The following is a 20,415-nucleotide window of genomic DNA, read 5'->3' as shown; positions in this document are numbered from 1 at the left end:
GTAATTAGGTCTGTGGGATCCAGACCACGGATCCGTGTTTGGAGGTAGGAGGGGCTTCTCCTGGTCCTGGGAACGCGAGCCCAAAACCCAGCGGGTGACCCCATCCATCCCCAAGCCCCTGTGTGCCTGGGCCTACAGGTGCCTGGCTCCGTTACTTCCTGGGTGCTGTTTGTTTAGTGAGTTAACCTTGGCCTTGGGTAGATATTGAGTCGGATCTAAATTTAAAGCAGGGTGACTTTCACACACACACACACACACACACACACACACACACACACACATTTTGTTGTTGTTAATTCTCACCCAAGGGTATTTTTCCCGTTGATTTTTAGAGAGAGTGAAAAGGAGGGGGGAGGGAGCGAGAGTGAAACGTCTTTGTGAGAGAGACACATCCATTTGTTGCCTCCCACACGTGCCCCGGCCGGTGCCAGGGATGGAACCTGCAACCCAGGTTCGTGCCCTTGACTGGGAATCAAACCCATGGCCTTTCAGTGCGTGGGCAGACGGTCTAACCACTGAGCAACCCCGGGGGAGGGCCACTTTCACCGAGACTGGGCCATCAAACTCTCCTGTGCCATGGCCCCCATGCATCCACCCAATGCTGGGAGATGCAAAACCCAAGGGAGGCCTCAATCCAGCCCTCGAGGTGCCCTCAGCGGGGGAAGTCAGTGTTAGACACAAATGTCCCGAGCCCCTTGGCGTCAGGGTTGGACCAGAAGGAGAGGGTGCAGGGGAGTTCCAGAGAAAGAGGAGGGAGGCTTCTCAGAGAAGAGGACATTGAAGGTGGGGCTTTGAGGGATGAAGAGTTTTCCCCAGGCTAAGGTGTGATGCTGGCTCTATGGGCATGGCTGTAGGGGAATGAGGAGGAGGAGGAGGAGGAGGACCGGGCGGGCACACAGGAGGATATCACACCAGATTGGAACTGAGCTCATGCAGGGTTGGGACCCTTCAACCCTAAAAAAGAATATCCTAAGAGCTTTGCTCTGGATTGAAACTACATGCCCAAACACTCAAGAATAAATATGTTTATAACAGAGGACATTTATGAAGCTCCTGGGACCATGCCCTCTTCCCTTCCACTCAGTATTCTTACTGGAAATCTCAGAAGCAGCATTCTTTTTCCTTTTTTCTTCTTTTTTAATATATTTTATTGACTTTTCACAGAGAGGAAGAGAGAAGGAGAGAGAGCTAGAAACATCGATGAGAGAGAAACATCGACCAGCTGCCTCCTGCACATCCCCCACTGGGGATGTGCCCGCAACCAACATACATGCCCCTGACCGGAATCGAACCTGGGACCCTTCAGTCCGCAGACCGACGCTCTACCACTGAGCCACACCGGTTTCGGCTGTAAGCAGCATTCGTAATGCACATTTTCTAGATGGAGAAACTAAGGCACAAAGAGGGGAAACTGACTTCTTTAAAGTCAGACAGCTGGTGTCAACGCAAAAAACATTCAAACCTGTAAAGAATGTTTGTGAGTTTGAGCCGAACTGTCGACAATTGCTGGGAAGCAGAACCTTAACAAACTGAGATAATGCTCCGGAGAATGGTGGGTTTTCCTCTATTTTTATACATGGCAATCAAAGGAGGGACGAAGTTGGGTTGCATGAAATCCACTGGTGATAGACTAGAGAGGCAAGAGAAAGTAAAGTGGGCGGGCAGGGAGAGGGGTAACCCCTAGGACTGGATAAAAAGTGAAATGAAGGACACATACTTAGATAGGTGCAGGGACAATGAACATGATAATGAAGAAATTTGTGTATCTGTTCTGGCACCCACCACATCTGGTTGTGCCCCAAGGGCTCCAGAAAAAGGGAAGTTACAAGTTACCCAGACATTTCAAGGACATGTTATCATAGATGCAAAAAGACAGATAGGCTCAGTCAAGGTAAGGTTGACCTTGTCAGTGAAGATACGGGCCTAGAAGGTGACAACCCAACATAACTGCTTTTAGTTAAAGTTTAATTTCAGACCATCCTTTGTGGTTACTTTAGGTCTCTGAGTTTGCAAGCCCGACATACAGACCTCCTCTGAGCCTGTCAGGTCAGCATGTGGCCCACTCTAGTAAGAGGCAGCAGGGCTGGGAATCACATTCTGGCTCATGTGACTCTGGAGACAACCAAGCACCAAGACTGGAGCCTAGGGATCCCTTTCTTCTGGAAGCATTTACAGCGTTCCTGCTGCAGGTCAGGCTTGCTCTAGGTGTTGGAGCAAAGCTGCAGAACAATTAACATGATGATGAAGGAATCTGAAGGATAATGAAGAGGTGGATAGAACCCAAATCGTGCTATGACAGATCTAGGTGGCCATGGTGACCCATGCCGTGTGGTTGGGCGTGTGGCTTTGGGGAAGAATGACAGACTTCCCCTGATCTGATCGGACAGGAGCCCTCCAGGGAGCAGAGAGCATTTCGCCTTAGTTCAAAGGTTGGGTCAGATGTAACTAGGCAGAGGTCGTAAGTTCACTTGGCAAAGTGCTTCTCAAGAGCCAAACAAGCCATTTCAGTTCCTTTTCGGTCCCTCCTGTGACAAGTTGCTCATTCCCTCACGTCCTTCTTCAACCTGAAGGGAAAGCTGCTGCTCCTGGTCAGCCCCTCTGCCCTGCGAGGAGAAGAGGGCTGAGTCCGTGTCTATATCCAGGGAACACTGAGGAGCCACTGTTGTCACCTGGATCCTACCGGCCTCCTCCCCCACCTCAGCCCTGTGAGCATCAGCCCATTCTCCAGGTGAGAAAACTGAAGTCCGAACTGACAGAGCCACCCCCTCAGTGTGGACTTGACTAAGACAATATCAGGTTAGGGCTGCTCCAGGCCAGCACGATCCCCACTTTCTCCCTTGCTGTTGCCTTCTGCCCACGCGAGGAGGGAATCTGGCCAGGGCCCCTTCCCACGGAAGGGCCGAGTGGCCCTGGCTACAGAGCTGTAGCCTCCGGCATTCCACACGCCCTGAATGGCTTCCAGAAGCCTTGGCCCTGCCGGCACCTATCCGGTTACTATTTTTTTTTTTTAATTATATTTTTGGTAATAAGGAAAAGTCACTCTGCACAGAACAGACGGTATTCTCTTTGTTCATGCATTTCGTGGCTTCGGGCCTGAGAGCAAAGCCAAATCCTTTGCCGGTGCAGATGCCTGGTGAAGCTGAAAACCGAGTCTGTGCTTCCATTTCCCCAGCGAGGCTGGGGGACCAGGATGTCCCGCCCTCCGGAGCGCCCCGATCCGATCCGGCCACAGCTGAACACATGAACAGGTGACACACATCAGGGGTGTCACAGAAAGGGTTGGGGGCATGGGGACAGGACAGGGTGAGATCCTTTCCAAGCCCAGGTTGGTCTGACGAGCTTCTAGAAGGAGAGCGACCACGGAGCCAAGCCTGCAAGGACGAGGCAGAGTCTGTCCTGAAGGAAGGGAATGCCTGGTGGAGGCAAAGTCCTGGAGGGAGTGAACTCAGACCTTGGCCTGGGGATACGTCTCCAGAGTTCACCTAAAGGTAATTGGAAGCTAAGAGCGCAGATGTGTGATTCTTGTCAGGGAAACAGACATGAAAGAAGAGGGAGATGTGATAGAGAAGACGGAAAGCAACGCCTCGGAGTTGACAGAAAGCTCAGAGCTTCAGGGACGCGATGGCATTCTGTGACGTGGGGCAGGCCGGGCGGGGAGGCGGCCACAGCTGTTGCTGGCAGAAGGCCCTGCTCCTGACATGGGTGTGAAGGGGCGCACTGCCTCTGGCCAGAGGAGCAATCGGGTCGTGCGGACCTCCAGGGGACTCGCCCCTTTGGTGGGAACTGGACACCGACATTCACTCCCTCCATCCTGGATTCTGGGACCCTAACACCCATCCTCCAGCCGTCGTTGGCCTCGGCACAGTTGTCTTGTTACAGATCCCTGTCTGCCCGCCTCCGGAGTCTCTGCCTCTCTCCCCAGCCTCTCTGTCTCTGGGTCTGGGTCAATGTCCCTCCCTGCTCACCCCAGTCCCCTAACCCCCCACCCTTACTCCCCGCGCTCCCAGCGCTTTCTCCGTGCCCCGGGCTCTCCACCCCTTCCCCCGCCCGCCCCGCCGCGGAGGCCGGCAGGGGGAGCTGCGGCCCTCGGGACGCGGAGGGCGGGGAGGGAGCGGGAGGCGGGGCGGCGCTGCGTCGGGACCCGCTGCGATGGGACCGGAGGCGGCGCGGGCGGCGGCGGCGGCGCAGACAAAGGCGCGGGCGGCGCGGAGGGCGCGGGGAGCCGGCGCCGCGGGCCGCACCCCACTCCGCCGGGACGCTCGCGGGGAGCCAGCCGGCAGGGTGAGCCTGGCCAGCCGGGCTGCGTGCTGGCGCGGGGGCCCCCGAAGTTGCAGGGCCGAGGAAGGGAGGGCGCGGGGACCCCCGAAGTTCTGGACACGGAGGCGGGGGGCGGTCCGGGGAGCCCCGAAGCACCGGTCTTGCGGAGGCTCCGGGGCCCCAAGTTCCGGAGCTCGAGTCGGGAAGCGGGGACAGGGAGCGAGCGTCCCAAAGTTCCTCGCCGGGAGGCTGCGGAGACGCCTCCGAAGTTCCAGACCTGGGGAGGGCGCGAGGGGACCCCGACTTTCTGGACCTGGGCGTGGAGGGGGCAGGGGGTCCCGAAAGTCCGGGAATCGGGGCGGCGCGGAGGGCCCCCGAAGTGACGGGCCTGGGGTTGGAGGAGGAAGAGCATAGGGTCCCGAAGCTCTGGACCCGGAATCGGGGACGTCACGAGGATCCCGAAGTCCCGAGGTTGGGGACCGCGTGTCCCCAAGTTGTGGCAGCGCCGGGCGCCCCGCTCCTGAGCGTGTGGGGGACCCCGTCCTGCCGGGGCCCATGGGGTGGGCTGCGCCCGCTCCAGCGGTGGAGGATGGGGCGCCGGGCGGGGTCGGGCCCCTCCGGGAGGGAGCCTTAGGGCCGGCGGCGCAGGGGCATGACTCGCTGGTGAGTAACTTTCCCCGAACGTGCGAGTCACAGCGGGAGCGCCCCGCCGGAAGGGCCGGAGTTCCCGGGACCCCGGGGCCCAGCCGGACCCAGGCCTGCCCCCAACCTCGGCCGGAGCTGCCGCCCCTCCCCCGCCAGGGGTCGGGTTTCAGACCCCGTGACCAGGACAGCAGCTGCCCGGGACTCGGGTGGGGGTGCAGTCCCCCTCGGACCACGGAGACCACTAAGCCCGGGTGTCCCTTCCCCCAACTCGCCTCCTCTCCCCCAGGTCCCTCCTTAGTCCCCTGCAGATACCCTGGATGCAAGTTGGAGGGGCAGGGGAGGGATCATCCCCCCCCCCCCTTATGTTCCTGTCCCCCGCAGCTATTCCTGGCTTCTGTGGGGTGGTGGCTAGAGAGAGGCGTGTGGGGAGCCCATATCCCAGCCTTGGTTCCACTCAGCCCCGAGAGGCGATGGAGATCGGGTACTGGGGACCAGGGTGGTCCTGTTAAGCTGCATCTTGTCTTTTTGACGAGATGGGGGCTCCCTCATCGGACTCTGACACGAAGTCTGTGCCTGTGTCCTCGGGTGGAAATGAAGGGGTCCCTCTGGGAAGCCAGTGGGGATCCGTCTCCCAGGAGGCACCTGGGGAAGCCACAGTGTTTGCAGGAGGCTCAGAGGCTTGAGGAGAAATAGGTGAATGTGTGGGAACGTACGGAAGGGGTGCTGGCCTTGGCCTCCTCGACCCACCCTGGGACTGAGGGGGCTTCGCCAAGGACTTAATAACCCGGAGGAGGCTAGGTTTCTGCTGAGATGTCAGGGGCCCCCTCTTGCCCAGGGTGTCGTGGGAGCCTCTCCAGGGGGAGAGAGTCAGGGTCTCCTTGATCTGAGTGATCGACTGATTCTTTTACCTTTTTTGGTTGAAATTCCACGCATGGTGCACCTGGTGGTGAGTCCTGAGGTTAGACCTGCTTGGCCTTCTCCCTCAGCCTGTCCGGGACACACACACACACACACACACACTCACAAGTCCTTTCTCCCCCAGACGCCGAACCAGCCGCTCCTGCCACCTCTCTGGCTGCCCCTTGGAGCCCACCTAGCCCAGCCTGACCAATGTCCACAGCCAGGTGAGCCCCTGCCCCTACCGGCATGGCCCTGCGCCCTCGGGGGAGTGCTGGTCCCCGCTGAGCACCCTCTCCCCGTGCAGGGAGCAGCCCATCTTCAGCACCAGGGCACATGTGTTCCAGATCGACCCAGCCACCAAGCGGAACTGGATCCCTGCGGGCAAGCACGCACTCACCGTCTCCTACTTCTACGATGCCACCCGCAACGTCTACCGAATCATCAGCATTGGGGGTGCCAAGGTCCTGGCAGGGCCTGGTTGGGGGGGTGGGCCTGGGTCTGGTTGTAGCTTGCTGTGTGCCCAGGGATAGGTCATGAGGAGCCCTGACCCTTCCTGGGCATCAGTCTCTTCCTCGCGAAATGGCTCAGACAAGGATCTTGGAGGCACCAATAGAAAGTGATACCCTAGTTGCTCTCATATTCATTATTAACAGTTCCATTGACCTTGAACTTTCCTTTCCTCAGGCCATTATCAACAGTACTGTCACCCCCAACATGACCTTTACCAAAACCTCCCAGAAGTTCGGACAGTGGGCAGACAGCCGTGCCAACACTGTCTACGGCCTTGGCTTTGCTTCTGAACAGCATCTAACCCAGGTGGGCCTCAGGGGTACATGGTGGGAGGGACAGGGCTGGGTCTGTGTCATCTCTTGGGTGCCCTGGGGCCCTGGTCAGGTGCTGAGCCTCCCCTTTCTGGCTGCAGAAGTGGACAAGCCAGAAGCCCTTCCCTGTTCCCTGACTCACATCCCAGCTCTGCAGGACACCTCCAATTTCAGCACCCCGGCCCCTCTCTGGGTTCCACGAATGGGCTGGGCGCTTCCCCATACACACTAGCACTGTGTCATCCCTTCCCTCCGCCCGCTGCTGTCTTTAGACGTCAGTGTTGTTTTATCCATTGTTTCCCTGGATGCCTGGTTTGTGCTCTCGCTGAGGGCATGACGATTTTCTTCTGTTATATTAGCTTTTGTTTTCCTTTCATATTTAGGGCTTGAATTTACTTCTGTGGGTAGTGTATGGTAGTATTTATTCCCACAGTAGTACCCAGTTGATCTTGGGCCATTAAAAAAAAAAAAAGATATATATATATATATATATATATATATATATATATATATATATATATATATAAATTTTTTATTTTTATTTTTTTACAGAGAGGAAGAGAGAGGGAGAAACAGAAACACTCATGATGAAAGAGAATCATTGATTGGCTGACCCCTGCACACCCCCTACTGGGGATTGAGTCCACAACCTGTGCATGTGCCCTGACCTGGAATTCATAGATCGATGCTCAACCACTGACCCACACTGGCCCGGCGATCTTGGGCCGTTTTTGAAAAGACCATTTGCCCCCAGTGAATTACGCCAACCCCTTTGCACAAATCAAGTGGCTGTATATCAGTAAATATTTCCTTTATTAAAAAAAAAAAATTTTTTTATTGCTTTCAGAGAGGAAGGGAGGGGGACAAAGATAGGAACATCAGTGATGACAGAATCGTTGATGGGCTGCTTCCTGCATGCCCCACACTTGACCGGAATCAAACCTGCGACCCTTCAATCCGCAGGTTGACGCTCTATCCACTGAGCCAAACCAGCTAGTACTAAATATTTCCTTTAAAAAGTATTTTCAAACTGCCCTAGCTGGTTTGACTTAGTGGATAGAGAGTCAGCCTATGGACTGAAGGGTCCTGGGTTCGATTCTGGTCAAGGGCACGTGCCTGAGCTGCAGGCTCAGTCCCCAGCATGGGGCATGCAGGAGGCAGCCAATCAATGATTCTCTCATCATTGATGTTTCTATCTCTCTCTTCCTCTCCCTTCCTCTCTGAAATCAATAAAAATATATTTCTTAAAAAGTTATTTTCAAACTAAGGAGATTTATTTTAAAGTAAAAAAAAAAAAGGGGGTGGGTGGGTATTGTACCCTAACTGGAACGCTGATATGGGCAACAAATGTAAAAACATTAATACAGCCTGGCCAGTGTGGCTCATTGGTTGAGCAACTATCTATGAACCAGGAAGTCACAGGTCGATTCCTGTCAGGGTTCAGGCTCGATCCCCAGTAGGGGGTGAGTAGGAGGCAGCCGATCAGAAATTGTCATTATTGATCTTTCTTTCTTTCTGCTTAATATATTTTATTGATTTTTTTACAGCGAGGAAGAGAGAGGGATAGAGAGTTAGAAACATTGATGAGAGAGAAACATCAATCAGCTGCCTCCTGCACAACCCCCACTGGGGATGTGCCTGCAACCACGGTAACATGCCCTTGACTGGAATCAAACCCAGGACCTTTCAGTCCAAAGGCCGATGCTCTATCCACTGAGCCAAACCGGTTTTGGCTCATTATTGATGTTTCTATTTCTCTCTCTCCCTCTCTGAAATCAATAAAAATATTCCTTAAAAACAAACAAAAATTAGTACAACAGAAATGAGAACAGGACAGTCACTCTCACTGGCTAGGCTGTGTCATACCAGGATATTTGCATGTGTTCGCACATTAAAGCCAGATTAGCACCCGCTTGAGGCTCTCCTTGCTGAAATAAGCTGGATGGAGAGGGAGAGGCGATTCCTTTCTCAGGGTGGCTCCATGTAAGCCTCCCCCATGACCATCCCACCCCCTGCTTTAAGCTCACTCTGCCCTCTGGAGCGTCATTTTCCAAGCCCCCTTCCCCTTTCCCCGTTCATGAGCGGAGGGGATGCACAGAGTTCCCTTTGTGAGTGACGGGTGGTTCTGGCTGTACGGTAATGGGCTGGGGCCCCAGGGGAGGGCCAGGGGGTTGTTAACGGACTGTTTCTGTCCTCCCTCCTCAGTTTGCTGAGAAGTTCCAGGAAGTGAAGGAAGCAGCGAGGCTGGCGAGGGAGAAATCTCAGGATGGGGGAGAGCTCACCAGCCCTGCCCTGGGGCTCTCCACTCACCAGGTCAGCACTCCCTGTCCCGTGCCTGCCCGCAATACGGGGAGGAGAGGGGGGTCTGTGCCGGGGTGGTGATGTGCTCGTGCCCAGGTCCAGATGCTCACACACTGTGGCGGGGACCACGGAGGAGGGGAGTGTGGGTGCCATGGAGCATGTCAGGAGGAATGTGACCTAGCTTTGGGGCAGGGAAGACCAGAAAGCCAGCTCACATGGCCGAGGGGGTGGAGTAAAGAACTGGTCCGGGCCAGTTTCCCCCAAGACTTTACTTAGTGCGATTTATTAACCACCTACTGTGTGCCTGGCCCAAGGCTGGACTGGGGTTAGAGAGATGAAAAGGCAGGCTGGCCCCTGCCCTCAGGGCTCCCGAGGTGAATTCATAAGAAATTCAGCATGGCCGAGAGGGCTTCCTGCAATGGATGTTGAAATTTGGCCCCAGAGGGGTACTGTTCCTAAGGTTCCTAAGGTTTGCTCTCCCCCCCCCCCCCCCCCCCCCGCCCCGCACATTTCGAGTATCTCTGAGTTTAGACCACATGTGTCAAACACAAGGCCCGCGGGCCAAATCCGTCCCGCCAGGCCTTGCAATGTGGCCCATACCGTGCTGTCATCACTGCACTCCCCTGCGTTTCCATCACAATGACAGTTTATGACTGTTCAGTAAACCATTCGGCCCGCAATTTAGGCTGGATTTTAGATTTTGGCCCCTTCTCTGATTGAGTTCGACACCCCTAGTTTAGACTGACCTGCTGTCAGGTTTGCTGCTGGGGAGTTGGTGAGAGCTCAGGCAGGCAAGGTTGAGGGCCAGAGTCCAGGACTCTGGTCTGGGGGGGGGGGCCACGGGGAACCCTGGAGGATGGGTGAGAGGAGAAGGATGCCTGCTCTCAGCCATGACCTCAGTAATATCAGTCTTGACCTTAACCATGATCTTCTAACCGGTCATTGGCTGACACCCCCCCGTGACCCCGCTTCTGTCCACACCCTTAGGTGCCCCCGAGCCCCCTCATCAGCACCAATGGTCCCCCCAGCGACGAGAAGCTGTTCCGCAGCCAGAGCGCGGAGGCCCCTGGCCCCGCGGAGCGGGAGCGGCTCAAGAAGATGCTATCCGAGGGGTGAGGGGTCGGGCGGGGTACGGGGTCGCGGCAGGATGTGGGGCTCAGAAGCCGCCCAGGCGCGAAGGGCGGCGGGTCTGACTCTGGACCTAAATCCTGGAGACCCAGAGGCAGCTAACCCCAACCATCCTGCCCCTTCCGGAGTTCGCGAGCCCACCCCGCCCTTGCACGCGCTCCGGCTCAGGCCCCGCCTTCCGAGGGATCCTCTGCCCCCGCCCCGCTCACACCCCCTCCGGGGAGTTCTGCCCGCGTGGCCTCCCAGCCCCACCCCGTTCTGGCTCGGTCCCGCGGGGGCCCACGCCGGGCTCCGCCGCATCCCCATTGTCTCACTGAACAAACCCCCGGCGCCTGTACTGACCCCGCCTGCGGCAGGGATCGCGCCGCCCAGTCCCATTCACTCCTCCGGCGGAACCCGCCTGCCCCGGGCTTTGGCGCCTTGGCCACGCCCCGTGCCCGCCCCTCCTCGGCCCATTGACCAATTACCAGCCCTGCCCGGTATGGCCCCGCCCCCGCCGGCTGCTGCCCCGCCCCTAGCCTAGCGCGGCGGCCGGCCTGGCTCCACCCGAAGCCGACCCCTGTGTCCCCGCAGCTCCGTGGGCGAGGTGCAATGGGAGGCCGAGTTCTTCGCGCTGCAGGACAGCAACAACAAGTTGGCGAGCGCCTTGAGGGAGGCCAACGCGGCCGCCGCCCAGTGGAGGCAGCAGCTGGAGGCACAGCGCGCGGAGGCTGAGCGGCTGCGGCAGCGGGTGAGGAGACCCTTCTTCCCCCTCAGAGACCCTGAGCCCCGGGCAACTGTGGAGCCTCTGCCCGAACATGTCGCGTCTGTCCTGGGTTCACCAACTGGCTGTGTGATCTCTATAGGTTACTTTCCTGAGCCTTAGTTTCATGCTCTGTAAAATGGGTCTGATTTAGAGCCACCTCTCAAAGGGGTGTCAGATCTTAAAAGTTCCCTGCCAGGGCTGGGGTGGTAACCTCAAGCAGAGGGTACAGACTGAGCAGAAGGCAGATTCCCCAGAGAGTTGCTGACCATCCTGTCCACCCAGGTGGCTGAACTGGAGGCCCAGGCAGCCACAGAGCCGATCCCAGTCAGTGAGAAAGAGGGGCCAGGCCAGACGCTGGAGCAGCTGGAGTCCTTAGTGCAAACCAAGGACCAGGTGAGCACTGAGCGTGAGTACCTGTGTCTCCGGGCCTCACCTTCCCTGACCTCCCACGGGAGAGCCAGGACCCAGAACACCCTGGGAACTCTTCTCCACTAGGAGATCCAGACGCTCAAGAGCCAGGCTGCTGGGCCCCGCGAGGCCCCTGACGCCGTGGATCGGGAGGAGACGCAACAGAAGGTGCAGGTGTGTGTGGGTGCCAGGAGATGGGGTACATGGGCAGCCAGCTTCTGGGGTGAGACAGACTTGGTATCTTCCCTCCTGGCTGGCCCCTTTTAGCCTGTTTCTCCATCTATACACGGGGTCAGGAAGACATCTGCCCTAAGGTGAAGGATTGGGAAGAGCAGATTGCATGGAAGGTCTGAGGTTGTTTGTAAACAGTTGTTATCCATACAATTGGTTTTTAGATCCATTTACTCAACAAGCAATTTTTGAATCCCTGTTGAACTTTCTTGACCCCATCAAGTCCTCACACCTCCCCAGCCTGCATTTCAACACAGTTCTGGCTGGCCTGGCTGTTAAAAACTTTACCCAAGAAACATTCGTGGGGCCCTGAGATGGGGCGGGTATCAGTGTGTCTAAGGAACCACAAAGCCAGCGAGGCCGAGTTGGAAAGAGAAAGAAGGGGACATGGATTTCATCCCCAGCCTGATGGGTCACGGGAGGACTCTCAGAAGAGGGACGCGATCAGTTCTGTTTGACTTGGCTGGGGGTCAGGGAGGACATGGAGACGGAGGGGGACTCGGCCCACGGTGGGAACTGTGGAGATGGCACTCAGAAACAGATGCCCCAGTCAGGGCTGGTAACCCTGCCCACCCTCCCCCTGCAGGACCTGGAAACCCGCAACGTGGAGTTGGAGCACCAGCTGCGGGTGACGGAGCGCAGCCTGGAGGAGGCGCGGGCTGAGCGGGAGCGGGCGAGGGCCGAGGTGGGCCGGGCTGCGCAGCTGCTGGACGTCAGGCTGTTCGAGCTGAGTGAGCTGCGGGAGGGCCTGGCCCGCCTGGCCGAGGGTGCGCCCTGAGCTGGGCCTGGCCGCCGGTCCTTGTAGGAGCTGGAGCCTGTGGGAGCAGGTTCCACATGGATGCTTCCCGTTTGGGGCCCGGGCTGGCCGCAGGCGGCCCAGCAGGCCACTTGCCCTGGCAGGGACCAGGGCTGACAGCCAACGGAGGGCCTGGCTGCTTACAGCTCAGGGGCTGTTGGGGGCTTTTCATTGTGTAAGATTTCTAGACTCTCCACCAGGGCACATGCTGGTGCCCAGATTACATTTCTAAGCATGACTGTGTGTGTGGTGTGGACACTAAATGCCGTCATTGGACCTTCTCCCGTCTCCTCTCCAATACGTCTTAGCTGTCCTCTGTTCATGTAGGGCTGGAAAGTCACTTGAGGTGAGCAGGATGGGGTTTAGAGCCCAATTGGGGAGCAGTGCCTAGGCCACTCAGCCTCCTCCACCGCAAACAACTCCACCTCAGCCTCCTCCACTGCGAACTCCTCCACCGCTGGCCCCTTCCCCTGGGGCTCAGCTCATGTCTAGACCAGTGTTTCCCAACCTTCTCTCATGATGAGAATCACCTGGTGGAGTTGTTAAAACACAGATTCCTGAATCCCAACTAAGAAGTGCTAAACTAGAATTTTTGAGAACATATAGGTAAAATTGCATACCTAACTTAAGTATACAATTTTACCTATATGTTCCCAAAAATTCTAGTTTAGCACTTCTTAGTTGGGATTCAGGAATCTGTGTTTTAACAACTCCACCAGGTGATTCTCATCATGAGAGAAGGTTGGGAAACACTGGTCTAGACCAGTTTGGACTCAGGTGGCCCTGGTTAAGCCTCCCTTCACTCTGGCTGCAAACCCTCAATTCGATGAGGTGGGCAGGCACTAAAGCTGGACCACAGCCATGCTCTGGAGAAGAGGATGCTCTCCCCAGCCTCATGGCCACGTTTGAAGGGGATGCTTTCATAGCCTCATGCTTTGTCCATTTTCTTTCTTTTTTTAAAATATATTTTATTGATTCTTTACAGAGAGGAAGGGAGAGGGAAAGGAAGTTAGAAACATCGATGCGAGAGTAACTGATCAGCTGCCTCCTGCACACCCCCTACTGGGGATGTGCCCGCAACCCAGGTACATGCGCTTGACCGGAATCGAACCCGGTACCCTTGAGTCCGCAGGCCGACGCTCTATCCATTGAGCCAAACTGGTTTCAGCGCGAGGCAACTGAGACCCTGGGGACTTCATCAACCCAAGGTCACCCACCTGGAGCAGCCAGCACTGCAGTTCAAAGTTTTGGCTGGCCAACAGGAACGAAGAATTGGGGGGAGAGGGGGGTGTCAGAGTGACATGAGGTTCCAGGGGACTTAAAAGGCACAGGGAGCCATACCCTCCTCTCCTAGTCCTATTCCGAGTCAGACGGTAAGGCAAAAGACCTGTTTATTATCTCCTGCAAATGACACACCTTCACTTTTGGGTCCACAGCTCCCCCTCCAGTGGTCCTGGCTGGAGCCACTGTTTATGGAGATGGGCCAACCACATGGCCAGTGTTCTTCCCTTTACAGCTTGCCCTGGCCAAGGCTTCGAGAAGGGGCCAGCTGGGGCCACAGGGTAGAGCAGCCACGTCCTGCACAATGTGGGTGTCCATGGGCTCCACTGAGGGGGGCTGGGCAGCCTGGGCAGGGGAAATCTGCCCTCCAACACTCCACCCCTCAGTTTGATGGAGTCTTCGGCTGAGCCCTGGGTAGACGGCCCCTGTGGCCAGCCCCCCCGGCCTTCTGCCGCTGCAACGCCTGCTCCACCTGCTCCTTGAAGCGCCGGTTCTTCCGCTTGATCTTGGCCAGCTCGGCCTTGCGCTTGGCCTCCAGGTCAGGGTCCTGGCTCGGGGAGGACAGGGAGGTGGCTGAGCTGGTTATGCCCGACCTCAGGAACCTTGCCTCCCACCTGCTGGCTCAGCCCTCACCTTTCCCTCCAGGATCAGCTGCTTCCGCTTGTTAATTTCCTTCTTTTCATCAAAGTTGGCTGCCTCAAGTTTCTGGGGTTGGAGGGGAGAGGGAGAGGCTGTCATGGGGGAGAGTTCCCATCTTGAAGGGAGCACCCTGGGTCCCAAGGATCAGCTCTTGGACACTCACAATCTCACATTCTCGCCGCACCACGTTGACCTGTGTGAGAATCTGCAGCACCTCAGCCTCCTCCACCGCGAACTCCTCCAGCTTCTTCTCTGTGGGGACACGGGGACACACACACACACGACAGGGAGAGGGATTTCAGCCAATAGTGAGTTCCCAGTGTGAGTGGGGGGTGGGGCATGCAAGGTGTCTGGGGGTCTTAACACGTCAGGTGGGCAAGACCTGGGACCTAAGTAAGATACAGACTGCTCTTTTGTGTGTCTGTGTGGTTACCAACGCTAAGAAATGGATTGGAGGAAAAGTACTTTTTTTGGACAGTATTCTTTAAAGTCATGTTGCTTCTGAATTTGAGGACAGTCACTGGTGATTACACATGCCTCAAAGTCCCTGCCCTCAGACGGCCATTATGGGGAGCTTCTCTTTCAATAACTGGGTGAAAGAAACTCCTCTGGGGGTTATATAGGAAGGAGAGTGAAGTCTAAGTTTGCCTGAGTGAGAAGGTAGGTGGGTATCCCACTCCTGCCCCTTACTCACTGATTTGCTCCTCGATGGCATGAACCAGGTGGATGTCATACTGTGTCACCAGGGTAATGGCCTGTCCCTGCCGCCCTGTAAGGACATACCACAGTCACCTGCTATGTGCCAGGGGCCAGGATGAGGGGCCAAGAGACAGGTCAGGGCTCCTCTTGAGAGGAAGAGAACTTGGTGGGTAGGTGGGGGCAGGTGAAGGAAGCCTGGGGTATCGGGGCTTGGCCCCCAGCAAGACCTGTGTAGAGGTGATCTGTCCCAAGAGCGCTGCAGGACACCAGGGAGAGGTGGCTCTCTTGCGGGCTTGGCCCTCGGAGGCACGTGATGGGGCTGATTCCCTTTTTGGCATGGCCGCCAGGGAGCCCAGGCTGTTATGTCAGCAATAAGCCGGGACAGGCCTCAGCCCGGATTACTGCATGCCAGCTTCTCTGTTCCATTTCTGGGACAGTGATCAGTGCGGGACCTGCACTGACAGCTGACAAGGCCCATGATCCTTGGAGCAGCCTCAGACAGACATCCTGTTCTCGTTACCCATCACTGGGCAAAGCAGTAAGTCCCGAAAGCTGATGTGACCTGCCTGAAGCCACAGGGCAGAAGCGGAAGGGGCTCCACCAGGCATGAGAAAATCTCACAAAGGCAGTGCCTCTCTCTGTTAGGGCTGGGGATCAAAGAGATGGATGCCTCCTTGGTCACTGGCTAGGGTCACAGTGAGGGGTTAAACTTGGACACCAAATCCCACAGGCAGCATTGCATCCACCAGGGCGCACGCAGCCACTCACTGCAAGGTCCCAACTGGCAGCCCTGAGAGCTTAAGAGGACTGAAGTGAGCCAACAGGGACTGATGAGGACTGGGGCAGTATATGCTGTGTCCCCAGAAGACAGATGTACCCCCGTGAAAAAGCCAAAGTACCCCACCTTTACTTTTAAAAGGACAGTTCCCCAATAGCTTTCATTTGGGGCTGTATCCCCCCGCCCCCCCAAATGCCCCACTAGCGCATGACTCTGGCTCCCCACGGTGGGCTCCCCAGAGGCCATCCCACCCTGTCCACTCACCTGCACGGGCTGTCCGGCCGACTCGGTGGATGTAGATCTTTGGGAGCCCGGGGGTATTGTGGTTGATGACCACCTGCACTGTGGGGATGTCCAGGCCCCTAGAGGCGGAGGCCGATCAGCACCACTGTCCACACGGTAAAACCCAGGCTGGGACTGACCCAGGGTCACTTAGCAGTGAAATGGGCTGCCCAATCCTTGCCCGAGCCCAGCCTCCCCCTCTGGCCCTCTGTGGGGGTGTCCCCGGGCCAGCACACAGGAGGGAGTATTCTGGGCTGCTCACCGGGAGGCCACATCTGTTGCGATCAGGATCCGATAGATGCTGGACTTAAACTTGGCCAGGGCAGCAAAGCGTTCTTTCTGAGCCGGATGAGGGGAGAATGGGGGTCAGATACCATCTTAGTCAATGAGCACTTATTGTAGGAGGCCTAGGCCAGGGCTGAGGCCAGGGAGGGAGAGGACTGGAAAAAAGCCAGACAGGGCACAGAGGGTGGCAGGAAGAGTGCCCAGGCAGAGGGAAGAGCCTGGCAAAGGCCCGGAGGCTGCGAGAGTCTCGGGCAAGGAGGGCGGAAGGGGCCGCCTCACCTGTTTCATCATAGAATGCAGAGCCACCGTGGGGAAGTTGAACTTGCGTAGCATCATGCACAGGACCTGGCAGGTTCTGGTGGGAAGAATGCACTTTCAGCCCCTACAAAGCTGGGGTCCTGGGAAAGCGCTCTGCCCCTCCCCCCGCCTCGGACCCCAGGCAGGTGCCCCTGCAGAGAGGTAAGGACAAGCAAGCTGCAGGGTGTCTTGCCCGCTGACATCCTCTGCTGACTCCTCTCCTAGCCTAAGCCAGCCACACCCAGACTTTTCAGGTAGCCAGTAAGTCCTTTGGGGTCCCATCAATGTGGAATGGACTGCCCACCTACTGGCTCGTGTCAAAACAGCCCACAGCGTCTTGACAATCCCTTCACCTGCTTCAGAAGAGTCCAAAGTCCCCTGGGCTGCGGGGAGCACAGCCCCGGGTGTGGGTGCTGCTGTGCTGGGCCTCAGGGACCTCAGACCTAGTGAACAGGCTGCTCCGAGGATGGGACAGCCTGGCCTTTCAGGTTAAGGGCAGATCTGAGGACCCCCCCCCCCCCATTCCTGCTCCACGTTTAGAAAAGGTCACCCTGGTGAGTGGCTTGTTCTCTCTGAGCCTCTTTGAGCAAATCTCCCAAGACCTCCGGTCTGAGCAGAGGCCCCGGAGTGCGGAGACTGGCTGTGGCTCCCCGTGACCTCGGGCCACGGTGGGGCCTCCGTGGGAGTCTGCGGGAAGCGGGCCCAGTGAGCTCACTTGCATGTGTTGGTGAAGATGATGATGGACCAGTCTTCATGCTCATCCTGGAACTTCTGGATCAGGTGGACCAAGTAGGCATCCTTGACCTTCTCAGGCACCAGCAGGTAGCGCTGGTCTAGCTGTTCTACCGTGCGCACCCTGGGAAGGGGTAGGCCTCAGTTTCCCCTTCCTTTGAATTCGGCCAATGCCCTGCCCACCTATGGGCAATAATCCCCACTGGGTGTACTGGGTGTAACTCCACCACCACCTCTGTCTGCCACCCTTCACCCCCCAAACCCCAGAATGTGGCTGTGGACTCACGGGGCTTGAGCCTCCCAGAAGAAGGGCTGGTTGGTGGCCAGGCCCTGCAGCTCCTTAAGTGTGTCAGTCAGGGTGGCACTGAAGAGCAGGGTCTGCCTGCGGGCGGGCACAGCTGCCAGGATGGCTTCCAGGTCCACGGTGAAGTCAGTGCAGCCCTGCTCCAGCAGCCGGTCTGCCTCGTCCATCACCTGCAACGCCAGCAGCAGTGGGCAGTGGTGGTGGGTCTGGGATGAGCGTGCTGTCCAAGGCTGGCCAACCTCCCCCATGTTCCTCCTTCCCAGCTCTGACCGTGAGCCTGGGACACTCTCCCTTGAGGCCTTGGAGGCCCTGCTCCCTCACCTGTCTCAGCTCCAATGTCACTTCCCACCCACCTTCACTGGGTCTACCTCTGTGGGTCTCTGAGCTATCTGGAAGTTCCTAACATTCTGCTGGATGGCCTGTGGGACACGTTTTCCAAATGGATGAGTCAGTCCCCAGGCCAACTCACCAGGAAGCGGATTTTCTTGATGCTGAACGTGTTGGAGCTGCGGAGGTGGTCAGCCAGGCGCCCTGGCGTGGCGATGACCACGTGTGGTTTCCGGGAGAGCTCCAGGGCCTGGGCCACCATGTCTGCAGGTGGAGGGCAAAAGGTGGGGCTGGGCAGGTGGCCCAAGACTGCAGGGGTCCCACACCCAAAGCCGCCGTGGGGCCCCCGTACCCATGCCGCCAACGATGATGCAGTCTTTCAGGCCCAGAGGCTTCCCCAGGACCCGGAACTGCTCTGCGATCTGGTAGGCCAGCTCCCTGTGGGTGTGAAGGAGCCAGGCTGGGTCACACAGTGGTTCTGTACCTGCCTCCCATTCCCATCTCCACCCCAGGGTTTCCTGACTTTCTCTCCTCTGTTCACATGCCCCCCATGGCTTCCAGTCTCCTTTGGACAAAACTCTGACAATTAGTGTCGGAGGCCTGTGTGGAGCCTTCCCCCTTACCAGACTGGGCCCCAGAACAGCCCCCTTCTGTACTAGCCTCTCCCTCTCCCATGTTCTCAGCCATGGCCTTGACACCAGTCACCAAAGCCTGAAACGCTCCTCCCCTGGGGGTAGCCAGTGTCCAAGTGCCCTCTTCTCTGCCCTTGGCCCTGGCTCCAACCAGGCCTTTCCTCAGCCCACGTCCCCACTTCCTGGCTTCTTGTCTTGCCCTCTCCCTCAGAATCAATTCTATCCTGGCATTCAGGGCCCTTCTCAAGCTAGCTCTAATATGCCCAGCCCCCAATGCCCTTCCTGTTCCCTGCCCTCAGCTCTGTATGAATGTACCTCTGCCTAAATTACTCCTCCCCAAACTTGTCCCTTTGAGAGACCCCTCTCATCTTTTCAGGCACCCCTGACTGAAGCCTTCCTGACACCTCCCACCCCCAGGCCACACTCTCATAGCATGCAGTGCCTACCTCTCCTGTCATTACAAAACTTACCATATCAACCACCACATCTTTATGACCAAGAACAGGAGAGGTGCCTATTCTGAAGCCACACGGCTGCTGACAGTTCGCTCCTGGCCAGTGCTTGCCCTGACTCAAGCTCTGTACCAAGCTTCATTCACACAATGTCTCCTTTAATTCTGCAGCACTCTTAAGAGGGGGACATGATTTCTGTCCCCACTTTGCACACAGAGTGAGTATGGCAAAGAAAGTCGCTCATCTGGGAGAATGAAAACTGGTTAACTCACCCAGGAGGCCTATGGGGGGCTCACCTGGTGGGTGTCAGGACAAGGCAGAAGATGCCATAGGGATCCTCCGAGAGCTTCTGCAAGATGGGCAAGACAAATGCTGCCGTCTTGCCGCTGCCTGTCTTAGCACAGCCCAGGCAGTCCCGACCTGGGCAGAGGGCAAAGCAACATCAACAGTTTAGGTGTAGACAGGTGTTCCATGGAACAGTTACTGGTACTGGCCCATGCCCTTTCCATTCCGGGCATACTGACAAATTCTATTATAGGAAGGAGAGACCATTCTCATTCCCATTTAACAGAAGGGGGAACTGGCACTCAAAGATTTGCCCAGGGACACAGCAGACTGGACTGGAACCCAGATCCATGACCCAAGATGCTTCTAACTAGTACCTCATTTTGACAACCCTCCCCACCACCATCATCACCTGAGCCCGGGGAACTTGGAATGCCCTCCTCCAATCTGCATCTTACGCTCCCTACTGATTCTTTCACCTTTGTTTATTAGTATTTAATCCAACTTGCCACAGCCTAGGCTTCCTGTGGGCATCTCTGCGATGGAAAAACTGGCTTGGGCCAGAAGAGTGGGGAGAAGTGCAGTCACGGAATCAGAGTCCTGGATCTACCAGTAAACTTGACAGCCTCGGTTTCCATTTGTAAAATGAAGAAAGTAGTGCAAGTTCTACTCCATTTTCCCAGTACTGTCGGTTAGCAATTCACAAAAACCTCCGAGTTCTGAGACTACAGAGGTTTCAGGGTTACATCACTTGTGCGCGGACTCACAGTGAGTCGTTAACAACACTGCCGTGTCTGCCTCCGGAACCAGGCTCCCCGAAACGCGCAAGGCTGCCCTCGCCTCTCCGGACCAGCATGGGCAAAGGGAAAGGAGGCGGCAGCAGGAGCGGAGACGCCTCCTAGGGAAGAGGCCCGGCCACAACTCACCTTCCAGGATGGCGGGGATGCAGCCGAGCTGCACGGGTGTGGGCTGCTTCAAACCCAGCTGCCGACACTGTTCCACGAGCCATGAAGACAGACCGAGCTCAGCGAACCCGGCCATCCTCGCTGCCTGCGCTGGACTCTCGTGAGCCGCGCTTCCGGCGCGTGCCAATGACGTATGAAATTTCCCATTGATTGGTTCCGACTCCTGCGTAGTTCCACCCTCTTAAACTCTCTCTGCCATTCCCATTCCATAACCTTACCAGGTTT

The 20,415-nt window shown here is 57.0% G+C and overlaps 2 protein-coding genes and 1 long non-coding RNA gene across 3 annotated transcripts; 2 read left to right on the top strand and 1 right to left on the bottom strand.

Annotated features, from left to right (window-relative positions):
• Window positions 1–4,151: 4,151 nt before the first annotated feature.
• On the top strand, window positions 4,152–12,513 carry HOMER3 (homer scaffold protein 3). The gene is made up of 10 exons (XM_036450426.2): window positions 4,152–4,281; window positions 5,945–6,026; window positions 6,107–6,263; window positions 6,487–6,618; window positions 8,829–8,936; window positions 9,912–10,036; window positions 10,626–10,782; window positions 11,080–11,190; window positions 11,293–11,379; window positions 12,023–12,513. Exons 2-10 carry the CDS (start codon window positions 6,013–6,015, stop codon window positions 12,212–12,214), a joined length of 1,083 nt encoding a protein of 360 aa, XP_036306319.1. The 5' UTR covers window positions 4,152–4,281; window positions 5,945–6,012; the 3' UTR covers window positions 12,215–12,513.
• Window positions 12,514–12,688: 175 nt separating this feature from the next.
• On the top strand, window positions 12,689–13,074 carry LOC123652875. The gene is made up of 2 exons (XR_006742416.1): window positions 12,689–12,718; window positions 12,974–13,074. It is a non-coding gene; the product is annotated as an uncharacterized LOC123652875 (long non-coding RNA).
• Window positions 13,075–13,607: 533 nt separating this feature from the next.
• Window positions 13,608–20,317, bottom strand: DDX49 (DEAD-box helicase 49). Its single transcript, XM_036450421.2, has 13 exons — window positions 20,152–20,317; window positions 19,237–19,360; window positions 18,209–18,294; window positions 17,999–18,120; window positions 17,512–17,699; window positions 17,209–17,349; window positions 16,476–16,551; window positions 16,174–16,250; window positions 15,894–15,991; window positions 14,847–14,921; window positions 14,316–14,404; window positions 14,147–14,218; window positions 13,608–14,060 (listed from the first exon to the last, which is right to left on the bottom strand). Exons 1-13 carry the CDS (start codon window positions 20,264–20,266, stop codon window positions 13,896–13,898), a joined length of 1,428 nt encoding a protein of 475 aa, XP_036306314.1. The 5' UTR covers window positions 20,267–20,317; the 3' UTR covers window positions 13,608–13,895.
• Between the last annotated feature and the right edge of the window lie 98 nt (window positions 20,318–20,415).

Source organism: Pipistrellus kuhlii, unplaced genomic scaffold (assembly GCF_014108245.1).
Source record: "Pipistrellus kuhlii isolate mPipKuh1 unplaced genomic scaffold, mPipKuh1.p scaffold_m20_p_21, whole genome shotgun sequence".
In the NCBI taxonomy this organism is placed as follows: Eukaryota; Metazoa; Chordata; class Mammalia; order Chiroptera; family Vespertilionidae; genus Pipistrellus; species Pipistrellus kuhlii.
This window is presented reverse-complemented; position numbering and strand designations above follow the sequence as displayed.